General features: G+C 45.3%; 1 protein-coding gene across 1 annotated transcript in view; it reads left to right on the forward strand.

The window, feature by feature from the left end:
- The window catches only part of CPSF1 (cleavage and polyadenylation specific factor 1), a 274,839-nt gene that overhangs the window by 232,387 nt on the left and 14,587 nt on the right, over positions 1-27,865 (forward strand). Inside the window, exon 35 of the mRNA XM_069221150.1 lies at positions 26,103-26,258. Within this exon, the coding sequence (XP_069077251.1) occupies positions 26,103-26,258 (156 nt within the window). The remainder of the gene's footprint in view (positions 1-26,102; positions 26,259-27,865) is intronic.

Raw genomic sequence — 27,865 nt, forward strand, 5'->3', positions numbered from 1 at the left:
GATGAGAGAGAGAGAAAATATGAGAGGAGTGAGGGGAAAAATTAGGAAAAGAGCACAGAAAGAGAAAAAGGAACAAAACAGCACACAAAAAAAGGGGGGGGGGAGAGGCAGAGGAGAAAAGCGCTGAAGAAGGAGGCACTGAAAAACAGCACACAAAAAGAAAAGGAGGTGAAAAAAGAGAGGCAGAGGGCAGCACAGCAGAAGAGCAGAGCTCTCCCACAAGGCACCCAGGCACCAAGGATGAGGCGCAGGCAGAAGCCTGCGAGTGAAGGAGGGCCTCGAACTTCTGACAGAGGTCAGAGTTCGAGTCAGGAAGGGCTTCCACTTGCAGGTGGAGCTATGCGGATGCAGGTCACTGAGGTTGAAATGGAAGTCAGTTAGAATCACTCTAATATATGTAGGGTTTGTACAGAAGATAATTGTGTCCTTGTAGAAACGGATGGATGGGTCCTTACTGGACAATGCATGAATCTCTTCTCAGTTGCATTTGTGCTGGCAACAGTACCACTTTCTCAGACAGGAGTTTAACGTCAGTTCTGTGAACTGTTTCAAACGTAAGCTTCATAAGCTGCAAACAATGTTGCTGTGCTCCCACACCGCCAATGAGTGATCTACTGGAATGAAAGATCTGAATAAATGCCACACCATCTCACTGATGCAGTGGCAAAACAACAAAGTCTCCCAGCAACTTATATTTTGAGCCAGAGCTTGCCCGGCTCAGAAAGTATGGTAGAAGTTGATCACACTTCGATGAAACTGGGTATGAGCACTGCTGAGAGCATTATATTCAAAACCTCTTACCTTGTATGTTTTGTATCATGCCTGGTGTTTTTATCTAGGTCGACACTTTTGTTTTTTCATGGCAGGTGCACAGCCTTTGCCACAAAATGTCTCCTCAGGTTTGCAGAATATTTCTGGGCCAGCTCTAAGTGTTCAGGCCCAGGCTGCCAATCTCAGTGGCACTGGGGTGCAACACTGGCCCATTTACTTGAAAGAAAACTCTAGGATGAGTGATGTGTTGGGTACCTAACAACTGTGAATGGTCTGTGAACTACCTGGACTCACAAAGGATATTGGGATTATTGTGCATGGTTCCTTCTCGATTTTGCTGATCTTTTTGAGGATAAGATGCAACTACACTGCCTCACCCTGGCCCCCTCTCAAGCTATCCCCTGTCTCCACTCTCTAACACATCCCAAACCTCCTCCACCTAGGAACTCCAAAATAACCCTCCTTAGACTATTCCCTCCTGTACCCCTCCAGGCTCACACCAAGCCTCACTTTACTACTACGATCTCCCAAACAACCCTACCAAATTCTTGCTCATTCATCTCTCCTTTGACTCATCCCAAACCCCATTTTACTACTATGATCTCCCCAGTCCCTTTCTACTGACTCTTCACTGCTCCATTGCTCCTTTACTCATCACAAATCTCATCTTGCTACTATGATCTCCCAATAAACGCTTCTGGATTCTTCCCTCCATTATTCTGTTCAAATTAGCTAACAGACTTGCATGTCCTCCCCTCCAATTAACTCATATTTCCCTTTGCTAATCCAGCACTAATCCTTCAGTTTCTGGAGTAGCATGCTACTCACTGAAAAGTGCTTTGGCTCTTCTTCAGAGGTAGTAAGCGCTATATAAAAACAATTAGAAATACAAATGTAATGGTGGAAAAGATTAAGCTAGTATCCTATAACCAAGCCATCAGTACTGCATCTACCATTCTCCTAGGTTGCCAGGGTATGCTTGCAAAATACTGCCATTTCCTGCCCATTCTGGTTTTAAAGAAATGTAATTTTGGCGTTCTGGACCGGTAGAGTACCCTTTTGGGTTGTTTCGAGTTCAGCATCAATGTATGGTAGTTGCAGTAGGATCTGCTCACCATCTGCCCAACCATCGATTGCTCCCAGCAGATGCTCTTTTGATAGTTTGATGTTGTATGCAGTGGTACAGAATATTGTTGCTGCCAAGCTTGTTGACATACAATATCCAGAAATGACCAGAGCTGAGGAGCTGCAGATTCTTGAAAGAACCCCCTGAAGCATAGCAGTCAGTTCAACATGTTGCTGTGATATTCCATCTTCTGCCCACCTACCCCAGAGGATAGTTCTTGTAGATCTGCTTCCCACCCATCCACGGGTGGTCATGATCAACAGAAGGTGATTCCTGGGAGACTGACATTGCAGTTCTGCCACCATTGCAGTGCTGCTTTCAGATGTGGTGTTACTCAGACTATCCTGTCTCAGGAGCTGACATTTGCACCCATGGCATATATGAAGCATTTTTAAGGGAGATTTATATTTGTAGACTGAGCCTGTGTTCATTTTATCTAACTCCTTTACTGTGGGAAAGCGTTTTGAGGTTTGCGCCTGAGAAGGAACTGCTTTAGCAAGAGAAGTGTTAAGGATGTCCCCCAATAAATGCAGACTTGTGATCAGAGGCACAGATGACTTTTCCCAGTTGAGTGTCAGGTCCAGGTTGCTGAGAGGAGGATGGCCCATTTGAACTGTTTAAAGATGATCAAAGGATACTGCACTGGGCCCCTGGGTGGGACTCCCGTCTGCTCTCATAAGAACATGGTCGAAGCATAAATTACTATAGCACAGTCATTACATTTCCACAGCACAGACTCGAATGGGAGTTCAATCAAACCACATTAACACTTCACACGTGAGGACTCTCAATCATGAAGGTGTTCACACACGGACACAGAGAGAAACAAGAAACTGAACTCTAAGGCTTTGCAGCTCTCAGAAGAGATGATTTGTAGTATAAAGTACAACATGTCAATACGAGTATACAACGTTGAAAATACCTTAACATGTTCATGGGTGTCCAACACACACTCAAACCACCCTCCTCGATTTAGGTACAGCCTGGTGTGCAGGCTCACAGTGCAGCATAGCACTATGGCCGCCGTAGTGTTACGTTTCCTGCACTCGTATAGCTGCGGCCCCACCAAAAACAGTCTGGGATGCCGCAAATTGAGACACACCCACCCCACCCCCCACAACCCACCCTCCTGGATTTAGGTACAGCCTGGTGTGCAGGCTCACAGTGCAGCATAGCACTATGGCCTCCGTAGTGTTAATCTGCCTGCACTCGTATAGCTGCGGCCCCACCAAACACAGTCTGGGATTCCGCGGATTGAGACACCCCCACCACCACAAATATTTCATCTATGAACATGTTGCTTATACCCTCTACAGTGATGAAGGTACACCTTGCTGTTTTAAGTCCACAAGGAAAAATCTAAACATATACTTGTGGCTTATTTAGGATACCTGTCATTTACTTATTTTTTGGAAGGCCTTAAATGCATTGTACCACAAACCAGCACAACTTCTCTTACATGGCAACTCAAGCCTAGTCTTGAATAGACGCGCAAACCTTCCTTGTGAACCCAAAACAAGTTTAAAAAGTTGATTTGAAAGGTTTCCAGTCCTTCACTTGGAGTTTCCCAAAAGCATGAATTAAACCACAGAGCACAAAGTGTGCTAGGGTTTATGAACAAATCGGGAAAGTATGATATTTGCATTAGTGTGGACTTAGAGAAGGCTTCTCATGTGACAACAACCAGATGCTGGTACCAAATGCTGGTACAAGAGGTGGTCTTTTAGAAGGTTCTTGAAAGTGTGGAGTGAAGGTGAGGTCTGATGTTGGGGAGTCAGGGTATGCAAAGTGAAAAAGGCATTCCCATTGAACACATGGGTGGGAGTTGATGTTTAATTTTTTTTTTCTTTTTAAGCACAAGATTTGAAAACATGTTGGTTGTTTTTTTTCTAACTGTGGATCACTCACTGGCCAAACAATGTTTTGCCTTAGTGTAGTAGGTTTGCCGTGCAGCCCTGGGCTTGCACCAAACGTCACTGGGGGAGCCTATAAGCGAAACATCCCTCAGAAAAGAAATACCCATCCCTTACCAATGGAAGGTCCACGCGCGCAGTACCTTAATGAATGTAGGTTACACCAGTGCTTAATTTGTGCTTGTTGTTTCCGGTGCTGAGCACTGGGCCCTTATTTTTGGGGGCCGGCGCTTAGTCTTCTGCCTTAAGCAATTGCTGGGAGCAAAAGACTCATTTGGGAAAGAAGGAGCGAAAAAAAAAAAAAAAACGAAAAAGAGTGACAATGAGAGAAAGCAGAAAGCTGCAAGAGTGAGCCGAAGAGGTAGGGAGTGGCTTTATATGGATTGAAGAGGCCCGAGGTGGCTTCAGGATTACACCGCCTCAGAATTCCGCGTTCCCACATTTACTTGCAGCAGCCTTGTGTTTAAGAGGAGGGCTTTGGGCACCGGCACCTTTCTATTTACAAATTAAGCACTGGGTTACAGACATACTTAGTTTGTACCTAAGCTGATATTCTTTCCTATGGATGATTGTAACCGCGCAGTCCTCACATTGTGAACATCCCCAGGAGCCAGATGGGATCCGGAGACTCAACCGCCGTGCCTCTCCGCACTATAAAGCGGCACTGCATCAGCGCCATTCCGCTCCGGAAGTGACAAATATAAGTGCCAGTTGCGCTGACATCAGTTGCTTCCTTTCTGCACCTTCAGATGTGGATCTCCTCTTTTTCTTCACTCTATGAATGATTTTTTTGTCCTTTAAAAATGTTCCATTGTACTAGGGAACGTCATCCCTAAGAGTAACGGATGTCGGTAACAGATGCCCACAAGGTGTGACTCTTTTGGTTTTGTTGAGCGATTCCAGGACCTGCAGCGACTGCACTTGGGTGACCACCCGCCCGTAAATTTCACGGACTGCCCCTAATTTCGCCCTGCCATCTGTTGTCCGTGATGAAAGTCTTAACGGACGGCATTTGTCCGTAATTTGAGACTTTCACCAAAAGGACAAGGGAGGGCAAGGCGAAATTATGGGCAAACCAGTTTTCCCAGGTGGATTGAAAGGCAGGGAGTCTCCTGTGCTCTGAGGGAGGGAGGGGCAGACAGATAAGAAAAGGCCTTCTAGCCAGGGTGTCTCATTCCCTAAAGAAATGCTGAAGGGCATTAATTTACTACTGAACAAGGACGTAATGTGACATCTGAATGTAGCATACCAGGAGGCAATCACAAAAAGACCACAGTGAATTAATAGTGCTATGTTAAAAAAAGAGTAAATAAATGCACTGACAACATAGTGATGGATGGCCTCTTTTGGGTGTGTCTGTAAAACTGACATTTGTTCTTGAGTTTTTGTCCTGAATTTTTGTCCTGAATTTTGACCCCTTGTCCTGAATTTTGTACAGTTCTGTTCAGAATTTGCCTCAATGCCAGGTGGTCACCCTAGACTGCACCCAGATGAATCCAAAAAGCATTCTTTAACACAAGGTGACGTTTCATGTGGGGAAGCACCGCAGGGCTCCACGCAGCTTCTGCTCCAGGTCAGCCTTGTGGCAGATAATGTGCGGGGTCGTAGTCGTCAGGTAAGTCCAAGTAAATCATTGGCCATCCAGATAGAACTCTGCCCTTTCCTGCCACAATTGCTGTCTGGAGAGAAGGCGCAAGGGCATCACTGTGCCTCCAGGTCCTGGTCCCGTTGCACTGAGGAGCCGACATCCATAGTTGCCAGATCCACTGGGGACATCGCAGCAGGTCAGAGCCTTTCGAGGATGCATGCTGCACGTCTCTGGCGGGCTTCTGTCGCCTTCGGGCCCCAAGGATCCACCATGGCATCCAGTCAGGTTTCCGCAAGCGGTCCGCCCTCACACCGTCTGTTCTCCTTGATTTGTGTTGGGTTCTACAGCGGTGTTGATGCTGACATCGGGTTCTGTGCGGAATTCTGCAGCAGTCTGCAGACATCAATACTGGCGCCAGTGCTACCGGTGCGGAATGGGAGCTGCAGCCCTCCATGGTCTCAGTGCCCGAGCCAAACCCATCGAGTCCTCGACTGATCGCATGTCCAGATCCAGATGTGGCACACCCAGTACTCAGTCCCTCAGACTCGGATGCTGTTTCTCTACAGAGTGGTCATGCACAGACGATGCACCATATGGCAGGCTCTGGTCAGAGGTAAAGCCAAATGTTGGAGACAAAAGTGCAGAGCATGGGAAGAATGCAACACCCCTCTCCAACCCGCTTCTAATGCTGACACTTGGTACATAGACCTACAGGATGCCAGCGGCTTGGATACCTCACCTAAAACCACTCCTGACGGAGAACCTCATTTAAGCAAAGGACAAATGTGGATTTGTAGGAGAAAATAATAGTGGAGTGTGGTTGTGCTCTGCACTTTTTACTCTTATTTTAACCTGTTTGAACTGTGCTTAAGTTTTTCTTAAAAATGCAGTCATGTTGCAGGTATTCTGCAGAGGATGCCCTGTAAAAAGACAGTTCTTCAACCCTCATTCTTTGGGCGCATTTTCTGCTTTCTACTTATTTACAGTTTCTGCAGTCTCTTTTCTTTCCTCATCTACACATTCATTTAACGCCTACTCTAAGGTGCTGGATCTGAATGATGTCAATTGCGATAGCTGTCTTTCTGCTTCTCTGTCGACGTATCATTGAAACACTTCATTCTCAGCAGACAAAGTTGCCACTTCTGAAGGCTGAAGGTTTATTTGGTCACATAACTGGCATCAGTGATGTTGTTTTATAAATACACATTGTTATGGCCCAAAAGGCTTACCCAACTACAGAATTCGCTCTGACGTGTGAAAACGTCTTTCTGAAGCAGGAAATACTCTCATGGCTCGGTATTTTAATTAAAAAGTCCACTTGCCATCTGTGCTCGAAGGGAGACAAACCAAAAAGGAGGAGCATGTGCAGGACATGCTTTCTGGCTCCAGACCAAACTCCGGAAAACATCCACCTATTGTGGGCTGGCACTGTTTGGTCATGAGAACCATAACAAAACCACATTTTGCTATAAACATCACAACCGCGTGCTGCAGGCCACAGGCACTACCTGTGGTACAAGGTGGGCTGTGAGCACTTTCAGTTTCTCTGCTCCCTTTTGGTTCACTAGTGCTTCTGGGTGTTCATAAAGGCGATGGTGGTGGTAGCTGCCCACCTTCGGTGATCGGGGTGCCAATCTGCCCTTACTTTGAAAAATGGCAGGTGAAGGCGGGCACTCCATAGTCAGTCACAGACAACCTCTAGACATCTTTTAGGCTCTCAGCCAACCTGCATAAGTCACACCTGACTCCTTCCAGATGGTCTCTTCATCGAGGCCATCCTTGATATGGTGCTCTTTCAGGCGTTTCCTTCAGATAGACGAGTCCAGGACAAGATCTGCAGTGGTGGGTGTCAGACCCCAGTTGGACCGGCCGCAAACCGCACTCCCTACCCAACCCAGAATTGAGAATGGAGAGTTATGCATCACTAATAGGCTGGACAGGCCAGGTGGAAGAAGAGGTGGAGATCTCACTCTTGTCTCCAGATGATACCTGCTTGTTGAAGCTGCAGCTTTGTATTGAAGGCCTTCCTGCTGACCATCAAGAGCAGGCTGACTGGTTCTGAAATTCATGTGGTAATGCAACAGGCAGTGTGAACTGTGGTCTTTGGTCCTGTGCTAGGAGACTGCTACCCTGAACTGGCACACTATCTGGCAGGATCTTTACACACCAGGACAGACTAGCTCAGCTGCTGACGTCTAGCGATCATGAATGGCGGATTCACCTGGAGGTGGTGGAGGACATCTTTCAGCAATGTGGAGAACCCTGCCTCAGTCTTTTCGCATCCACTGAGAACGTGCAGTGTCAACGCTTTTGCCCACTGGAGTTCCCAAGAAAGCTCTCCTTCTGAGATGCATGCAGAGGAGCGCAGGACTCTTGTACGCCTTCCTGCAGCCACCTCTCCTGCCCAAAGTTCAAAAGATGATCAGGAATGACTAGAACCAAGTTATCGTAGTGGATCCGGATTGGGCCAAGTGTGTGTTTCCCAGAACTTCTGGAGCTTAGTATCTGTCCTGTGATCAGACTGCTGCTTCGGGAGGACCTTCTGCCGCAGCTGCAGGGCAGGGTCTTACACCAGAGCCTGCACAACCTACACCTCCAGGGGTGGAGATTGAGCAGCAGCAGTTGATCTTCTTCAGCTTTCCTCCGTAAGTTGTCAATGTAATCCTAGCAACCGGGTGCCAGTCAACAAATTCAGTGTATGCTGGGTGCTGGGATAAGTATGTGGCTTGATGCAGCACCTTCTAGATGGACCCAACATAGGCCAAACTGTCGGATGTAGTGCTGTTTGTTATATCTTTAGCCCAGCAAGTTCTTACGGTTACTTGCTAGCATTTTTTTTTTAAATCTTTTTTTACATTTAGCAGACCATCCATCCTTCTTCAAATCACCTGTTTTCAAAGTATGTTTCTGCAAAGCCCATTGTGATGCCGCAGTGGAACTTGAATTTGGTCCTTACTTTCCTCATGTGTGCACCTTTCGAGTCAACGCAGTTGTCTATTGCACCTCCTTATCTTGAAAGTGGCCTTTCTAGCCGTAGTAATACCTGCATGGCATGTTAGTGAGCATCAAGCCCTCTCATTACAGCCTCCTTATAACACTGTTTCCAGATAAAACAACCATGGTCCCCTCGAAGGTGGTGACGCCTTTTCACATCAGGCAAGCCATCACTCTTCTGACCTTTTTTCCTCTGCCTCATCCCTCAAAGGAGGAAGAGAGATTGCATTGCTTGGGGACACCAAGAGAGCACTGAGGTTTACATAAAGTTGTGCCAAAGAATATTAAGTGGAGGATCAGCTGTTTGCATGGTTGTCTAGTGTGAAGAAGTGCAAGGTGATGCAGAAACCGACCATCTGGTAGATTTTCTCTGTTAAGGTCTGCTATCCATTTCTGCATTGACATGTGGAGTGCCCATCCTGGATATCTGTCAGGCTGCTACGTGGGCATCAGTGCACTCGTTCACCAAGCACTATTGCAGTGACAACCAATTCTGATGTGAAGGACATTTCACCTGTTCAGTCCTGTAAACTTTCTGATCAGAGCCATTTCACAGACCCCCAACTTGAGAGTTACTGCTTTGGTATCTTATCACAAGATGATAAATCTGCAGTTTAGAGTATCCATCAGAAGAACTAGTTACCTTCATTTGATAACGCTCTTACTGGTGGATACTTTCTCTAACCACATGTTCTGTTCCACCCTCCCACCACCATTCTGCGAAATGGTCTCCTTTTCCATCTAAAAGAGGTCCAAACTAGGAATCTGCATACTGGCTTGTTTCAGTCTGCTTGCGAGCTCCACATCTGTGGGTTCGGACAGGCTTGTGAAAAAACTGACGTCCGTGTGCATAAATGGTGCCTACATGGGGCTCGGGTTTGTCACTTCCAGACCAGAACAATATTGGTTCACAGCTGCATGGCACCATCTACTGGCACGGAGGAGCACTGCTTTTTGAATGTCCAGATCCAGTGTGGCACCTGGGGATATTTATAAGGTGAGGAATCTGCAGTTAAATTATCCATCAGAGTCAGTATTAGCTTAGGTACAGCAGTTAAATTATCCAACAGAATCACAATATTAGCTTAGGTACAAAGTGTGCATAAACCACCAAAGGTTAGGAATCTGTGGTTAGAGTATCCACCAGAAAGAGCGTTACTGAAGGTAAGTAATTTGTTAATTATCACATAATTTGGCCACTCAAAAATCTGTGCAGTACACTTGGTGTACTTCTCTTATGTTCACACAACATCACATTACACAGAACATTACTACATTAATACAAATGAAGGCGCAGACGGGCAGGTCTCGGGAAAGCAGGTTAAAGGATCTGCTGCCATTCCTAAATTATCCCTCCCCGCATAAGGATATTACTTGTTATTCTGTGCACAGCATGTGGTTGTGTGACAGTCATGTGCCATATAAAACATTCCTGTAACAATAGCTCCGCATCATAGGATTGTCATTATTAGTCCAACGCTAATGGTCTCAAACCTTTTCTATACTGAGAGCAACTGCTGATGAATAAAAAAGAATCCTGAGATACTAATGGCTTTGATCATCGCCGTAATAGTGCCTATCCAAATGTATGTCACAATATTGAGTGACAAAATAACGTCAACCAAAATTTCATATCCAGGTTACCTAAAATCACGAAGGTAGATATACATAAACAAGTATAGATTATGTGTGTTTTTGTTAGAATGCCTCAGTGAGATCTCAATCTTGTCCTTACTTATTGAATGTGTAATCCCTTTGAGCCGATGCACAGTTGTACCTTACGGCTCTTCACCTTCAAGACTCTTTCTTGTTGCCGTAGGGTGAGGGAGCTTCAGGCCCTTTCGTCAAAACCTCAATTTTTGTCTGTACACCCTGACAAAGTGGTGTTGCGCACTAAGGCTTCCTTCCTTCCTAAGGTGGTTTTGCCTTTTCATGTTGGGCAGTCCATCATCCTGCCTACTTTTTACGCTCCCCCACATCCTTCCCATGAGGAGAGACTCCACATTCTGGACCCAAAAAGAGCGTTGGCGCTCTATCTCAATTGTACTAAAGCTTTCCGGGTGGGCGATCAACTCTTTATCGGGTATGTGGGCGCGAAGAAAGGGAAGGCAGTGCAAAAACATACCATCTCTTGATGGGTACTTCTTTGCATCAAGATGTGCTATGCTTTGGCAAAGAAGCAACCTCCTGAGGGCTTGCGCGCTCATTCCACCAGAGCGTCTGCTTCTTCCACTGCGTTAGCACGCAGAGTTCCTGTCCTGGATATCTGCTAGGCAGCTGTGTGGGCGTCCCTGCACACGTTTGCCAAACACAACTGCCTGGACAGCTGGGACGGCTACTTTGGTCGTTCGGTCCTGCAGGACTTTCTAGTATGATATTGGTTCGCAACCCACCTCCGAGGATGGCATTGCTTTGGTTTCTATTCTAAGGTAAGGAATCTGCAACGAGAAGTCTCTATCAGATGTACAAGTTACTTACCATTGGTAATGAAATATCTGGTAGAGACATATTCTAGTTGCAGATTCTTTACCGACCCACCCATTCTCCCCGCTTGCAAACTGATTTTAGGGACAGGGATTCCTCCTTCAGGTCCTTAGCTCTGGCACACCAATCTCAGTGTTCTTAACGGCTCTGCGCTTGGGTGTGGAAAATCGTTAAAAGAAACTGACGTCACTGTGCTGAAGCGGCATCTATGTACTACTCCCGACGTCATCACAGTGACTACGACTCCTGCGGAGTCGACCGACGCACAAGGATATTGCTCGAACAAAAATCTCCGGATCCAGTGTGACACCTGGGGGAAATTCTAAGGTAAGGAATCTGCAACAAAAATATGTCTCTACCAGATATTTCGTTACCGAAGGTAAGTAACTTGTATGTTAAGCAGGACACAGAAACAAATACACAAATGGGAGATTCACCCACAAGTGATCCAGCAGTACTTTCGCATGTGGGGAACACCAGACATAGACCTCCAGATACCCGCACCCTCAATCGAAGGGCAGTGCTCTATGGATCAGCTGGTCAAGGATTTTTGCTTACACTTTTCCCCCTCTCCCACTACTTCCTTTTCTAATCAACAAGATATGTCATACCACCCTCACTATGATACTCATAGCTCCCACGTGGGCACATCAACACTGGTACATAACACTGTTGGATCTGTCTGTACTACCACATCACAAGCTTCCAAACAGACCAGACCTCCTGTTGACTCAAAATAAAGGTCATATCTGGCATCCTAATCCCAGTATACTCAACCTGGCGATTTGGCTCCTGAAGTCATAGAGTTTGGATATCTACAGCTCCATTAGAATATATGGACATTCTAAAAGAAGCACATAACCCTACAACCAGGAAACGCTTCAGTACAGGATATTGTCTGTTATTTGCTTCACTTACAAAAAGCAAATCTTGCATAGACATCTATTAAAATTCATTTAACAGCAATATCAGCCTACTTCCAAAACAGACAGCATACCTCTCTGTTTAGAATTGTTGTCATAAAAGCTTTTATGGAAGGCCTTAAAAGAGTTATTCCACCTAGAGCTCCACCAGCTCCCGCTTGGAATCTTAACATTGTGCTCACAAGGCTTACAGGTCCACCATTTGAACCCATGCATTCTTGATCTCTTCAGTTTCTCTCATGGAAAGTTGCTTTCCTGGTAACAGTTACTTCCTTAAGGAGAGTAAGTGGAATTCAAGCATGCACTTTAGAAGAACTATTCATCCAAATTCATAAACACAAAATAGTACTTAGGACAAATCCCAAATTTCTACCCAAAGTGGTTTCATCATTTTACATCAGTCAGCCAGTGGAATTGCCAGTCTTCTTTCAATAATCACTTTCAGTTGCTGAAAGAGCTCTACATACTCTTGATCTCAAGAGAGCTCTCATGTATTATATAGACAGAAGAAAAGAATTTAGAAAATCTAAACAACTTTTAGTGGCTTTTCAACAGCCTCATTTCAAATTAAAGATTAGCCAGATGGATAGTAAAGTGTATTTGAACTTGCTATCTTAAAGCCAAAAGGCAATGATTAGCAACTCCTAAAGCACATTCTACGAGAAAGTAAGGAGCTTCAAGGGCGTTCTTAGGAAGTATACCAATGGCAGGCATATGCAAAGCAGCCACATGGTCCAATCCACACACATTTACTAAACACTACTGAGTGGATGTCTTATCTCGCCAACAAACAAATGTTGGTCAAGCAGTGCTTAAAACACTATTTCAAACTACTCCAACTCCTACAGGCTAGCCACCGCTTACTTAGGAGGGGACTGCTTTTCAGTCTGTGCGCAGCATGTATATCTGCAGCTACACATGCCATTGAACGGAAAATGTCACTTACCTGGTGTACATCTGTTCGTGGCATGTAGTGCTGCAGATTCACAAGCGCCCTCCCTCCTCCCAGGAAGCCTGTAGCCATTGTAGTACTTTATTATGTAAATATGTGTTCGATGGCACGTGTAGCTGCAGATACACATGCTTTGCACATCCCGCCATCTAGTGTTGGGCTCCGAGTGTTACAAGTTGTTTTTCTTCGAAGAAGTCTTTTCGAGTCACGAGATCGAGGGACTCCTCCCCTTTCGGCTCCATTGTGCATGGGCGTCAACTCCATCTTAGATTGTTGTCTTTCCACCATCGGGTTCGGACGTGTTCCTTTTTGTTCCTCGTTTCGGTTCGCAAAGTTAGTGAAAATCTCAGAAAATTTGACGGTATTGTTTACATTCGGTATCGGGTTAGTTACAACAGATCGAGACCGAATTTTGAAGAGCTCCGGCGGCCCTTCGGGGTTTTCGATTCCCCGGCGGGGCCTGGTCGGCCCGAGCACGTGGGTCTTCAAGGCTAATGGAACGGATCCCATTCCGCTTCTGCCCCGAATGTCACAGCAAGTATCCTTATACAGATCAGCATCTGGTCTGTAATTTGTGTTTGTCTCCAAAACACAAGGAGAATACTTGTGAGGCCTGTCGAGCGTTTCGGTCCAGAAAGACCTTAAGGGACCGAAGAGCAAGAAGACTACAGATGGCGTCGGTGCCGACAGGACAAAAACACATGGAGGAAGAAGAGGAAGCCTTCTCCATCGAGGACTCGGAAGAGGTCGATCCTGAACAGACGCCGAAAACCGTGAGTAAGACGTCGATACACTAAACTCACGCAAAGACCACAAAATCCCAGGGGACGCCACCACCGGCAGGCCATGGCTTAACCCGAAAAATAGGTGACCTAGCATCGGCACCGAAAAAGGGCGTGCATGTGTCGAAGTCATCCGACTCCGGTCGAGATACCGGCACAGAGCAGACTCGACCCCGAGACACCGGGTCAGAGCAATCTCGGCACCGAAACAAGTCGGCACCGAGAGATCACTACGCCGAAAAGCAAAAAAGTGTTGTCGGAACCGAAAAAGGCAGCCGAAAAGGTTTCGGTACCGAAACATCCGGCCTTGGAACCGAAAACAAGTTCCTACACAGAGGAACAAGGCCTGTTCTCACAAATGCAAACACATAGATTTGGACAGGAGCTAGAGACAATGGAGCCAGATTACACACAAAGAAGGCTCCACATTCAAAAGGAGACAGGGAAGATCAGTACTCTCCCTCCAATACGAATGAAACGGAAACTTGCCTTCCAAGAAAAAGACAAGCAGCCACAGGCAAAGGTGGCAAGACAAGTAGCCCCACCACCATCTCCACAACGCTCACCACAACCATCACCGGTAGCCACTCCACCAATGATGCAGTCCCCAACTCATACAGGGATGAGTCAGGATGATCCAGACGCGTGGGATCTTTATGATGCACCAGTGTCAGATAACAGTCCCGACTGTTATCCAGCTAGACCGTCACCACCTGAGGACTCTACCGCCTACACACAGGTGGTGTCAAGAGCAGCGGCGTTTCATAATGTCAGCCTGCATGCAGAGCCAATTGAAGACGACTTTCTATTTAACACACTGTCGTCCACACATAGCCAGTACCAGAGCCTCCCCATGCTACCTGGAATGCTAAAACACTCCAAACAAGTGTTTGAAGAGCCTGTCAAAGGAAGGGCCATAACTCCAAGGGTGGAGAAAAAATATAAACCGCCACCAACAGACCCTGTGTACATCACACAACAGTTAACACCAGACTCAGTGGTAGTAGTTGCAGCACGCAAGAGGGCGAACTCACACACCTCAGGAGATGCACCACCTCCAGACAAAGAGAGTCGTAAGTTCGACGCGGCTGGGAAAAGAGTGGCAGCACAAGCAGCCAACCAATGGCGCATTGCCAACTTACAGGCATTGTTGGCAAGATATGGCAGGGCTCATTGGGACGAAATGCAACATTTTATAGAACATTTGCCCAAGGAGTTCCAAAAAAGAGCGCAACAAGTGGTGGAGGAAGGACAGAGTATCTCGAACAATCAGATACGGCCAGCAATGGATGCAGCAGACACAGCTGCTAGGACTGTAAATACAGCAGTAACAATACGGAGACATGCATGGCTGCGTACATCTGGATTCAAGCCGGAAATACAACAAGCCGTGCTGAATATGCCATTTAACGGACAGCAGTTGTTTGGGCCGGAGGTGGACACTGCTATCGAAAAACTTAGACACTGATACGGCCAAAGCCATGGGCGCACTCTACTCCCCACAGAGCAGAGGCACATTTCGAAAATCACAGTTTTGAGGGGGGTTTCGAGGACAAAGCACTGAACCCACAACCTCACAAACAAGGCCCACTTATCAGAGCCAATACCAGCGGGGAACTTTTCGGAGACAATATAGAGGGGGACTGTTCCCAAAAAGTAGAGGGAAGTTCCAAAGTCCCAAAACTCCACAAAATAAACAGTGACTTCCATGTCACAAATCCCCAACACATAACACCAGTGGGGGGGAGACTAACCAAGTTCTACAAAAACTGGGAGGAAATAACAACAGACACGTGGGTCCTAGCCATTATCCAGCATGGTTATTGCATAGAATTTCTAGAATTCCCTCCAAATGTCCCACCGAAAACACACAACATGTCAAAACAACACATAGATCTTCTACAACTAGAAGTTCAAGCGTTGTTGCAAAAAGATGCAATAGAGTTGGTACCAATTCATCAGAGAGGAAGAGGAGTTTACTCACTGTACTTTCTCATACCCATAAAAGACAAAACTCTAAGACCTATATTAGATCGCAGAACATTAAATATCTACATCAAATCAGATCACTTTCACATGGTGACACTGCAGGACGTAATCCCATTGCTCAAACAACAAGACTACATGACAACACTAGACCTAAAGGATGCGTACTTCCATATACCAATACATCCTTCACACAGAAAGTACTTAAGGTTTGTATTGCAAGGGGTACATTACCAATTCAAAGTGTTGCCATTCGGGATAACAACTGCGCCAAGAGTTTTTACAAAATGCCTGGCAGTAGTGGCTGCTCATATCAGAAGACAGCAAATACATGTGTTCCCGTACCTAGACGATTGGTTAATAAAAACCAACACGCAGGAACGGTGCTCACAACACACAAAGTATGTCATAGAAACCCTTCACAAACTAGGTTTCTCACTCAACTTCAACAAGTCACACCTTCAGCCGTGTCAAATACAACAATACTTAGGAGCAACAATCAACACAACAAAAGGGATTGCCACTCCAAGTCCACAAAGGGTACAGGCATTTCACAATGTAATACAGGCCATGCACCCAAAACAAAAGATACAAGTCAAGATAGTGATGAAACTACTAGGCATGATGTCCTCATGCATAGCCATTGTCCCAAACGCAAGATTGCACATGCAGCCCTTACAACAGTGCTTAGCATCACAATGGTCACAGGCACAGGGTCAACTTCTAGATCTAGTGTTGATAGACCGCCAAACATACACCTCGCTTAAATGGTGGAACACTATAAATTTAAACAAAGGGCGCCATTTCCAAGACCCAGTGCCTCAATACGTAATAACAACGAATGCCTCCATGATAGGGTGGGGAGCACACCTCAACCAACACAGCATCCAAGGACAATGGGACACTCAACAGAGACAGTTTCACATAAATCACTTAGAATTACTGGCAGTATTTCTAGCGTTGAAAGCTTTTCAACCTATAATAATCCACAAACACATTCTTGTCAAAACAGACAACATGACAATGATGTATTATCTGAACAAACAGGGAAGAACACACTCAACACAGTTGTGTCTCCTGGCACAGAAAATTTGGCATTGGGCGATTCACAACCACATTCGCCTAATAGCGCAGTTCATTCCAGGAATTCAGAACCAGTTAGCAGACAATCTCTCTCTGGGATCACCAACAGATCCACGAATGGGAGATTAAACCCCAAATACTAAACACTTACTTCCAAAGATGGGGAACACCACAAATAAATCTATTTGCAACAAAAGAAAACGCAAAATGCCAAAACTTCGCATCCAGGTACCCACAGGCTCAGTCTCCGGGCAATGCGTTATGGATGAGTTGGTCAGGGATATTTGCATACGCTTTTCCCCCCTCTCCCACTCAAACTCATACTAATAGCACCAACTTGGGCAAGACAACCTTGGTACACAACACTACTATACCTTTCAGTAGTGCCTCATGTCAAACTACCGAACAGACCAGATCTGTTAACTCAACACAAACAACAGATCAGACACCCAAATCCAGCATCGCTGAATCTAGCAATTTGGCTCCTGAAGTCTTAGAATTCGGACATCTAGACCTTACACAGGAATGTATGGAGGTCATAAAACAAGCTAGAAAGCCAACCACAAGGCATTGCTATGCAAATAAGTGGAAAAGATTTGTTTATTACTGCCATAATAGACAAATTCAACCCTTACACGCATCTGCTAAAGCATTTGCTAAAGACATCGTCAGCTACCTACTGCACTTAGACAAAAGTCAAAACTAGCTTTCTCATCCATTAAAATACATCTCACAGCAATTTCAGGTTATCTGCAAATTACGCATTCAACTTCACTATTTAGGATACCAGTCATAAAGGCTTTTATGGAGGGCCTGAAAAGAATTATCCCACCAAGAACACCACCAGTTCCTTCGTGGAACCTCAACATTGTCTTAACACGGCTCATGGGTCCACCGTTTAAACCCATGCACTCATGTGAGATACAATATTTAACATGGAAAGTAGCATTTCTAATTGCCATCACATCTCTTAGAAGAGTAAGTGAAATACAGGCATTTACCATACAAGAACCCTTTATTCAGATACACAAGAATAAAGTAGTCTTGCGAACAAATCCTAAGTTCTTACCAAAAGTCATATCACCGTTCCACTTAAATCAAACAGTAGAACTACCAGTGTTCTTTCCAGAACCAGATTCTGTAGCTGAAAGAGCACTACATACATTAGACATCAAAAGAGCATTAATGTACTACATTGACAGAACAAAACATATTCGAAAAACAAAACAACTATTTGTTGCTTTCCAAAAACCTCATACAGGGAATCCAATATCCAAACAAGGCTTTGCCAGATGAATAGTTAAATGCATTCAAACCTGTTATCTCAAAGCAAAAAGAGAACTGCATATCACACCAAAGGCACACTCAACTAGAAAGAAAGGTGCTACCATGGCCTTTCTAGGAAACATTCCAATGACTGAAATATGTAAGGCTGCCACATGGTCTACGCCTCATACGTTCACCAAGCATTACTGTGTGGATGTGTTAACACAACAAGCCACAGTAGGACAAGCAGTACTACGAACTTTATTTCAAACAACTCCAACTCCTACAGGCCGAGCCACCGCTTTTGGGGAGATAACTGCTTACCAGTCTATGCAAAGCATGTGTATCTGCAGCTACACATGCCATCGAACGGAAAATGTCACTTACCCAGTGTACATCTGTTCGTGGCATGATACACTGCAGATTCACATGCGCCCACCTGCCTCCCCGGGAGCCTGTAGCCGTTTGAAGTTGATCTTGAACATTTGTAAATTTATGTTCGGTGGCATGTGTAGCTGCAGATACACATGCTGTGCACAGTCCGCCGTTTGGTGTTGGGCTCGGACTGTTACAAGTTGTTTTTCTTCGAAGAAGTCTTTTCGAGTCACGAGACCGAGGGACTCCTCCCACTTCGGTTCCATTGCGCATGGGCGTCGACTCCATCTTAGATTGTTTTTTTTCCGCCATCGGGTTCGGACGTGTTCCTTTTCGCTCCGTGTTTCGGGTCGGAAAGTTAGTTAGAATCTCTGAAAAAAACATCGGTGTTGTTCCGTTCGGTATCGGGTTAGTTAGATCAAATCGACACCGAATTTGGAAGAGCTCCGGTGGCCCTTCGGGGTAATTTCGATCCCCCGTCGGGGCCTGGTCGGCCCGACCGCGTGAGACTTCAAGACTGATGGAACGGACCCCGTTCCGCTTCTGTCCAAAATGCCATAACAAATATCCATATACGGATCAGCATTTGGTCTGTAACTTGTGCTTGTCCCCCGAGCACAAGGAGGATACGTGTGAGGCCTGTCGAGCGTTTCGGTCCAGAAAGACGCTGAGAGACCGAAGAGCCAGGAGACTACAAATGGCGTCCACGCCCACAGGTCCACATCGGTTCGAGGAGGAAGAAGAAGAAACATTCTCCATCCACGAGTCGGATTCCGAAGAACTCGACGCCGAAGAAACGTCAACCGTGAGTAAGACGTCGAAACAAAAAGCTCACGAAAAGACTGACAAAGCCCAGGGGACGCCACCGCCAACAGGCCATGGCTTAACCCGAAAAGTAGGTGACCGTCCATCGGCACCGAAAAAGGGCGAGCTGGTGTCGAAGTCATCCGACTCCGGTCGAGATACAGGCACGCAGCGATCTCGGGCTCGAGAGAGTGGCGCAGAAAAGATTCGGCACCAAGACAGCGGCACCGAAGTTGGTCGGCACCGAGAGAGCACGACGCAGAAAAGAAAAAAGATTTTGTCGGAGCCGCAAAAATCAGTAGAAAAGGTTTCGGTGCCGAAACATCCGGCATCCGAACCGAGAATTAGTTCCTATTCAGAGGAACAAGGACTGTCCTCTCAAATGAAAAAACACAGATTTGAAGAGGAATTACAAACAATAGAGCCAGATCACACGCAAAGGCGGCTCTTTATTCAAAAAGATACAGGGAAGATCAGCACTCTTCCCCCCAGTCAAGATGAAAAGGAAACTTGCCTTCCAACAAGGAGACAAGCAACCACAAGCAAAGGTGGTAAAGAAAGTAACTCCACCACCTTCTCCACCACCATCAACTCATGCATCACCGGCGCAAACTCCACCATTAACACACTCACCAGCTCATACCACAATGAGCCAGGATGATCCAGATGCATGGGACCTCTACGACGCTCCAGTATCGGACAATAGCCCAGAGTCGTACCCAACTAAACCGTCACCACCTGAGGACAGTACATCATATGCACAGGTGGTCGCTAGGGCAGCCGAATTCCACAATGTATCACTACATTCGGAACCTATTGAGGATGATTTCCTCTTTAACACCCTGTCCTCCACCCATAGCCATTATCAAAGCCTTCCCATGCTCCCAGGAATGCTAAGGCACTCGAAACAAATATTTCAGGAGCCAGTTGAAGGCAGAGCCATAACTCCGAGAGTGGAGAAAAAATATAAGGCACCACCCACAGACCCTATATTTATTACAACACAACTGACACCGGACTCAGTAGTTGTGGGGGCAGCTCGTAAGAGAGCCAACTTGCATACATCAGGCGACGCACCACCTCCGGACAAAGAGAGCCGCAAATTTGATGCAGCGGGAAAAAGGGTTGCAGCACAAGCAGCAAATCAGTGGCGTATCGCCAACTCGCAAGCACTCTTGGCGAGATACGACAGGGCTCATTGGGATGAAATGCAACATTTCATCGAACACCTACCCAAAGAGTTCCAAAAAAGAGCGCAACAGGTGGTGGAAGAGGGACAAAGTATCTCGAACAATCAGATACGGTCTTCCATGGATGCAGCGGATACAGCTGCAAGGACAATAAACACTGCAGTCACAATAAGGAGGCACGCATGGCTGCGCACATCTGGGTTCAAACCTGAAATACAACAGGCTGTGCTCAATATGCCGTTTAATGAACAGCAATTGTTTGGGCCGGAGGTGGACACTGCCATTGAAAAACTAAAAAAGGACACCGATACAGCCAAAGCCATGGGCACACTGTACTCCCCGCAGAGCAGAGGCACATTTCGGAAGACACCTTTTAGGGGAGGGTTTCGAGGTCAACCCACAGAAACCAACAACTCACAAACAAGACCACCTACCTACCAGGGACAATATCAAAGGGGAGGTTTTCGGGGACAATACAGAGGAGGCCAATTCCCAAGAAATCGGGGAAAATTTCAAGGTCCCAAAACTCCTCAAAATAAACAGTGACTCACAAGTCACACAACCCCTTCACACAACACCAGTGGGGGGAAGACTAAGCCAGTTCTACAAATCTTGGGAGGAAATAACAACAGACACTTGGGTATTAGCAATTATCCAACATGGTTATTGCATAGAATTTCTCCAATTCCCTCCAAACGTCCCACCGAAAACACACAATATGTCAAAACAGCATATAGATCTTCTAGGACTAGAAGTTCAAGCATTACTGCAAAAGGACGCAATAGAATTAGTACCAAGTCTACAGAAAAACACAGGAGTTTACTCACTGTACTTTCTAATACCAAAAAAGGACAAAACTCTGAGACCAATACTAGATCTCAGAACACTAAATACCTACATCAAATCAGACCACTTTCACATGGTCACATTACAAGACGTAATCCCACTGCTCAAACAGCAAGACTACATGACAACATTGGACCTAAAAGATGCGTATTTCCATATACCGATACATCCTTCACACAGGAAATACCTAAGGTTCGTATTCAAAGGAATACATTACCAATTCAAAGTGTTGCCATTCGGAATAACAACTGCGCCAAGAGTCTTTACAAAATGCCTAGCAGTAGTAGCTGCACATATCAGAAGGCAGCAAATACACGTGTTCCCTTACTTAGACGACTGGTTAATCAAAACCAACACGCTAACAAAGTGTTCACATCACACAAAGTATGTCATACAGACCCTTCACAAGCTGGGTTTCTCCATCAACTATGCAAAGTCACACCTTTTGCCGTGCGAAACACAGCAATACTTAGGAGCAACAATCAACACAACAGAAGGGATAGCCACTCCAAGTCCACAAAGGGTTCAAACATTTCACAAGGTAATAGAGGCCATGTATCCAACACAAAAGATACAAGCAAAAATGGTATTAAAACTCCTAGGCATGATGTCTTCATGCATAGCCATTGTCCCAAACGCAAGGTTGCACATGCGGCCCTTACAACAGTGCCTAGCATCACAATGGTCACATGCACAGGGTCAACTTCTAGATCTGGTGTTGATAGACCGCCAAACATACATCTCGCTTCTATGGTGGAACAGTACAAATTTAAACAAAGGGCGGCCTTTCCAAGACCCAGTGCCACAATACGTCATAACAACGGATGCTTCCATTACAGGGTGGGGAGCACACCTCAATCAACACAGCATCCAAGGACAATGGGACATACATCAAAGGCAGTTTCACATAAATCACCTAGAACTGTTAGCAGTATTTCTAGCGCTGAAAGCATTTCAGCCCATGATAACCCACAAATACATTCTTGTCAAAACAGACAACATGACCACAATGTATTATTTAAACAAACGGGGGGGACACACTCAACACAGTTGTGTCTCCTAACACAAAAAATATGGCATTGGGCGATTCACAACCACATTCGGCTAATAGCACAATTTATTCCAGGGATCCAAAACCAGCTAGCAGACAATCTCTCTCGGGATCACCAACAAATCCACGAATGGGAAATTCACCCCCAAATACTGAACACTTACTTTCAAATTTGGGGAACACCCCAAATAGACCTATTTGCAACAAAAGAAAACACAAAATGCCAAAACTTCGCATCCAGGTACCCACACCACCAATCCCAAGGCAATGCTCTATGGATGAATTGGTCAGGGATATTTGCGTACGCTTTTCCCCCTCTCCCTCTCCTTCCATATCTAGTAAACAGATTGAGTCAAAACAAACTCAAACTCATACTAATAGCACCAACATGGGCAAGACAACCTTCGTACACAACACTACTAGACCTGTCAGTAGTACCTCATGTCAAGCTACCCAACAGACCAGATCTGTTAACACAACACAAACAACAGATCAGGCATCCAAACCCAGCATCGCTGAAACTAGCAATTTGGCTCCTGAAATCCTAGAATTCGGACACTTAGACCTCACACAGGAATGTATGGAGGTCATAAAACAAGCTAGAAGACCTTCCACTAGACACTGCAATGCAAATAAATGGAAAAGATTTGTTTGTTACTGCCATAACAATCAAATTCAACCATTACACGCACCTCCAAAAGATGTAGTAGGATATTTACTACATTTGCAAAAATCAAATCTAGCTTTTTCTTCCATAAAGATACATCTCACCGTAATATCTGCTTACCTGCAGATTAGTCATTCAACTTCACTATTCAGAATACCAGTCATTAAAGCGTTTATGGACGGCCTAAAGAGAATTATACCACCAAGGACACCACCTGTTCCTTCATGGAACCTCAACATTGTCTTAACAAGACTCATGGGTCCACCTTTCGAGCCCATGCATTCTTGTGAAATGCAATACTTAACGTGGAAAGTTGCATTTCTCATTGCCGTCACATCTCTTAGAAGAGTGAGTGAGATTCAGGCATTTACCATACAAGAACCATTTATTCAAATACATAAAAATAAGATAGTTCTAAGAACAAATCCAAAATTCTTACCAAAGGTTGTCTCACCGTTCCACTTAAATCAAACAGTAGAATTATCAGTGTTCTTCCCACAGCCAGATTCCGTAGATGAAAGAGCACTACATACATTAGACATCAAAAGAGCACTAATGTACTACATTGACAGAACAAAACTAATTAGGAAGACAAAACAACTATTTATTGCCTTTCAAAAACCTCATACAGGAAATCCTATTTCAAAACAAGGCATTGCTAGATGGATAGTTAGGTGCATTCAAACCTGCTATCTTAAAGCAAAGAGAAAGCTGCCTATTACACCAAAGGCACACTCAACCAGATAGAAAGGTGCTACTATGGCCTTTCTAGGAAATATTCCAATGAACGAAATATGTAAGGCAGCAACATGGTTTACGCCTCATACATTTACTAAGCACTACTGTGTAGATGTGTTATCTGCACAACAAGCCACAGTAGGTCAAGCTGTACTAAAAACTTGATTTCAAACTACTTCAACTCCTACAGGCTGAACCACCGCTTTTGGGGAGATAACTGCTTACTAGTCTATGCACAGCATGTGTATCTGCAGCTACACATGCCACCGAACGGAAAATGTCACTTACCCAGTGTACATCTGTTCGTTGCATTAGTCGCTGCAGATTCACATGCGCCCACCCGCCTCCCCGGGAGCCTGTAGCCGTTTAGAAGTAGATCTTCAACATTTGTACATTTGTAAATATATTACTTTAACCTTCATTTTGTACATACGTATTCATTCTATTGCATGGGCACTATTACTAGCATACACAACTCCTACCTCACCCTCTGCGGGGAAAACAATCTAAGATGGAGTCGACGCCCATGCGCAATGGAACCGAAGTGGGAGGAGTCCCTCGGTGTCGTGACTCGAAAAGACTTCTTCGAAGAAAAACAACTTGTAACACTCCGAGCCCAACACCAGACGGCGGACTGTGCACAGCATGTGAATCTGCAGCGACTAATGCCACGAACAGATGTACACTGGGTAAGTGACATTTTCCAAATATATCGCTTTAAACCACATTATGTACATACATTTTTATTCCATTGCATGGGCACTATTACTATAATACACAACTAACTCCTACCTCACCCTCTGTGGGGAAAACAATTTAAGATGGAGTCGACGCCCATGCGCAATGGAGCCGAAAGGGGAGGAGTCCCTCGATCTCGTGACTCGAAAAGACTTCTTCGAAGAAAAACAACTTGTAACACTCCGAGCCCAACACTAGATGGCGGGATGTGCAAAGCATGTGAATCTGCAGCGTATCATGCCACGAACAGATGTACACTGGGTAAGTGACATTTTCCATATACATTGCATGGACATCTTCTTTACTTACTATATGTGTACACATACAATTCATCACTCCTTACTTTACCCTCCTGCGGGAAAACAAACAAAGGACTCGATGCCCATGCGCACTATCACCGAGAGGAGGAGTCACTCGATCTCGTGACTTGAAAAAGCTTCTTCAAAGAAAAACAACTTGTAACACTCAGACCCAACACTAGATGGCGATATATGCACAGCATGTGTATCTGCAGCACTACATGCCACAAACAGATGTACACTAGGTAAGTGACATTTTCCATATATATCTTCAAGATAAATAGATGTGGTGCTACAATATAACTATACTTACTTATAAATACCTACCTTCATAATGCTTCAGTTGTCAATATTCTGGATATAATATTTTGGGAGAACGATATTTAAAATGTAATATTGTGATAGAACATTGACTATACCAACGCATAAGACTGGGATATCGATAGCAACTTCAGGAAGAGCTTTATGATTGTTGAAATACAACCACAGCAGGAACTGTAAGTTTTCATTCAAAGAGCAACTTTAAAAATGTTTTGAATTTTCAATAATTTTGTTTTCAAACATCAGCATATCACTATCAAAATACACATTTTTCCATCAAATGTCCTCTTTTTTGGGTAAAAACACTCCAAGAACATTTTATCTTTTTCACACACGCTGTACGACTGATAGTTGGCCTTGAAAAGTGACAGGTCTCCATGTGGCTTTGCAAAATTGAAGGTGGAGTCATGCTGCAAGGCCAGCAGGCTGTCGCAGAATGTGTTTGTGTGTAAGCGTATGGCCCTACCGTTTATTTGGCCGACTACCACTGTAACGATTCAGAGATGTGTTTTGGGAATGTAGACAGATGTGTAGCCACATCTGAAATGTAAAGAGCCAAAAGCTGCCTAGCAACCTGATAGGCTTACATTGTAAACCTGGAAATTTAGACTTCTGTCCCTTTAAGGCTCCAGGTGCCTTGACTACTCATGACGCATTGAACTGGGGTTTATTTGGAATGCATTGAACTGGGATTTGCCTCCTTGAGTCGAAAAATTTGAAAAAGGAGGATACCTTGACAGAAAAGTAAAATACAGGCTCATCAATTAAAAGGCACACCATTAGACACTCGCCAGTGGAAGCTAGCTAGCTGTTTCCAGCAGTCCTATTCAAGAGCGTTGCGACTAGCTGGGTCCACTACTGGCCCCAGGATTCCATTTGATTGGACTGTGCTTTTAATCATAAACCAGTGACATGACTCAGAGTTACCATTGACTTTACCAGATCTTGAATGAATTACTTCATTGGTGGAGGAAGTCACAGCAGTTTATGTATGTCCAGAGTAAGTTTCGCCTTAATAGGCTTGCAACATCACAGCCGCTTTGCTTTAAAGCTTTCCTCTGTTGTAGGCAGTGACTGACCATTGAGAATCTGGTGCCACAGAGGAATTTCTAGCAAGATGGTATTTTGTTTTTAAAGCCTGCATCCATTGCTCTGTTGGAAATGACCAAGTGCCTAGTCCTTAATGCAAATTCTTTGTTTTCCAGCCAAAGAGAGTTTTGGGGGAATGCGTCTCTTGCGAAGAGCAGATTTCCATGTTGGCTCACACGTCAACACCTTCTGGAGAACACCTTGTCGTGGAGCCTTGGATGGGCCCAGCAAGAAGTCTATTGTCTGGGAGAACAAGCAAATAACATGGTTTGGTAAGTCTTTGCATGTCTTACATCAGGGTATGGGAAAGATTTCCTGGTCTCTAATTGTCACATGTGCTACTCCGCGACCCTCTGTCACCAAGTGGTAAGGATCCTGATGGATGTTTGGGAGTATTGGTTCCTCTCTTCTTTGCAGCAGGAAGTTGTTGTTAATGCAAATCCCTCCCTGCATCCTAATGTACCAATAGTAGATGTTCTTTACATCTGTTAGTGTAATTCTGTGCCTGCTTGTCATGATAGGGGTGCAGGTACAGCCTGGCAGTGTTTTGTGTAGGGCATCCCTGCCTCCTTGCTATTGGGCAATGGCAGGGGTTTCTGGAGGTCCATTCTTGCTTCTTGGTGGCAGTGATTTGGTCTGTACATGGTTCTTCTGCTGGGGTAGAGGCAGGAGAGGCAAGGAAAGTTTACGGAACATTGAGGTGTGATCAGGTGGCTGAACATAGGAGCTTGTCAGTGTAGTTTAATTCAATATCTCTTTGTTGTGCCATGTTTGAGTTCCTCCTTACTTGTCTTCAGAGAGTGGGTAGTTTGAAATTCCTCAGAATAAATGTTTCTGCTGTGCTTCTCTTCTCCACTTCCATGGTGCTCTGCTCCATGTTCACTTCTGTGTACTCTCCTCCACTTTCATGCTGCTCTGCTCCATGTTCACTTCTGTGGAGCTGTGCTTCTCTCCTCCACTTCCATGCTGCTCTGCTCCATGTTCACTTCTGTGGAGCTGTGTTTCTCTCCTCCACTTCCATGCTGCTCTGCTCCATGTTCACTTTTGTGAAGCTGTGCTTCTCTCCTCCACTTCCATGCTGCTCTGCTCCATGTTCACTTCTGTGGAGCTGTGCTTCTCTCCTCCACTTCCATGCTGCTCTGCTCCATGTTCACTTCTGTGGAGCTGTGCTTCTCTCCTCCACTTCCATGCTGCTCTGCTCCATATTCACTTCTGTGGAGCTGTGCTTCTCTTCTCCACTTCCATGCTGCTCTGCTCCATGTTCACTTCTGTGGAGCTGTGCTTCTCTCCTCCACTTTCATGCTGCTCTGTTTCATGTTCACTTTTGTGGAGCTGTGCTTCTCTTCTCCACTTCCATGCTGCTCTGCTCCATGTTCATTTCTGTGGAGCTGTGCTTCTCTTCTCCACTTCCATGCTGCTCTGCTCCATGTTCACTTCTGTGGAGCTGTGCTTCTCTCCTCCACTTCCATGCTGCTCTGCTCCATGTTCACTTCTGTGGAGCTGTGCTTCTCTCCTCCACTTCCATGGTGCTCTGCTCCATGTTCACTTCTGTGGAGCTGTGCTTCGCTGCTCTGCTCCATGTTCACTTCTGTGGAGCTGTGCTTCTCTCCTCCACTTCCATGCTGCTCTGCTCCATGTTCACTTCTGTGGAGCTGTGCTTCTCTCCTCCACTTCCATGGTGCTCCGTTTCATGTTCACTTCTGAGTAGCTGTGCTTCTCTCCTCCACTTCCATGCTGCTCTGCTCCATGTTCACTTCTGTGGAGCTGTGCTTCTCTCCTCCACTTTCATGGTGCTCTGTTTCATGTTCACTTCTGTGGAGCTGTGCTTCTCTCCTCCAATTCCATGCTGCTCTGCTCCATGTTCACTTCTGTGTAGCTC

The sequence above is a fragment of the Pleurodeles waltl genome, chromosome 2_2, assembly GCF_031143425.1.
Source record: "Pleurodeles waltl isolate 20211129_DDA chromosome 2_2, aPleWal1.hap1.20221129, whole genome shotgun sequence".
Lineage (NCBI taxonomy): Eukaryota > Metazoa > Chordata > Amphibia > Caudata > Salamandridae > Pleurodeles > Pleurodeles waltl.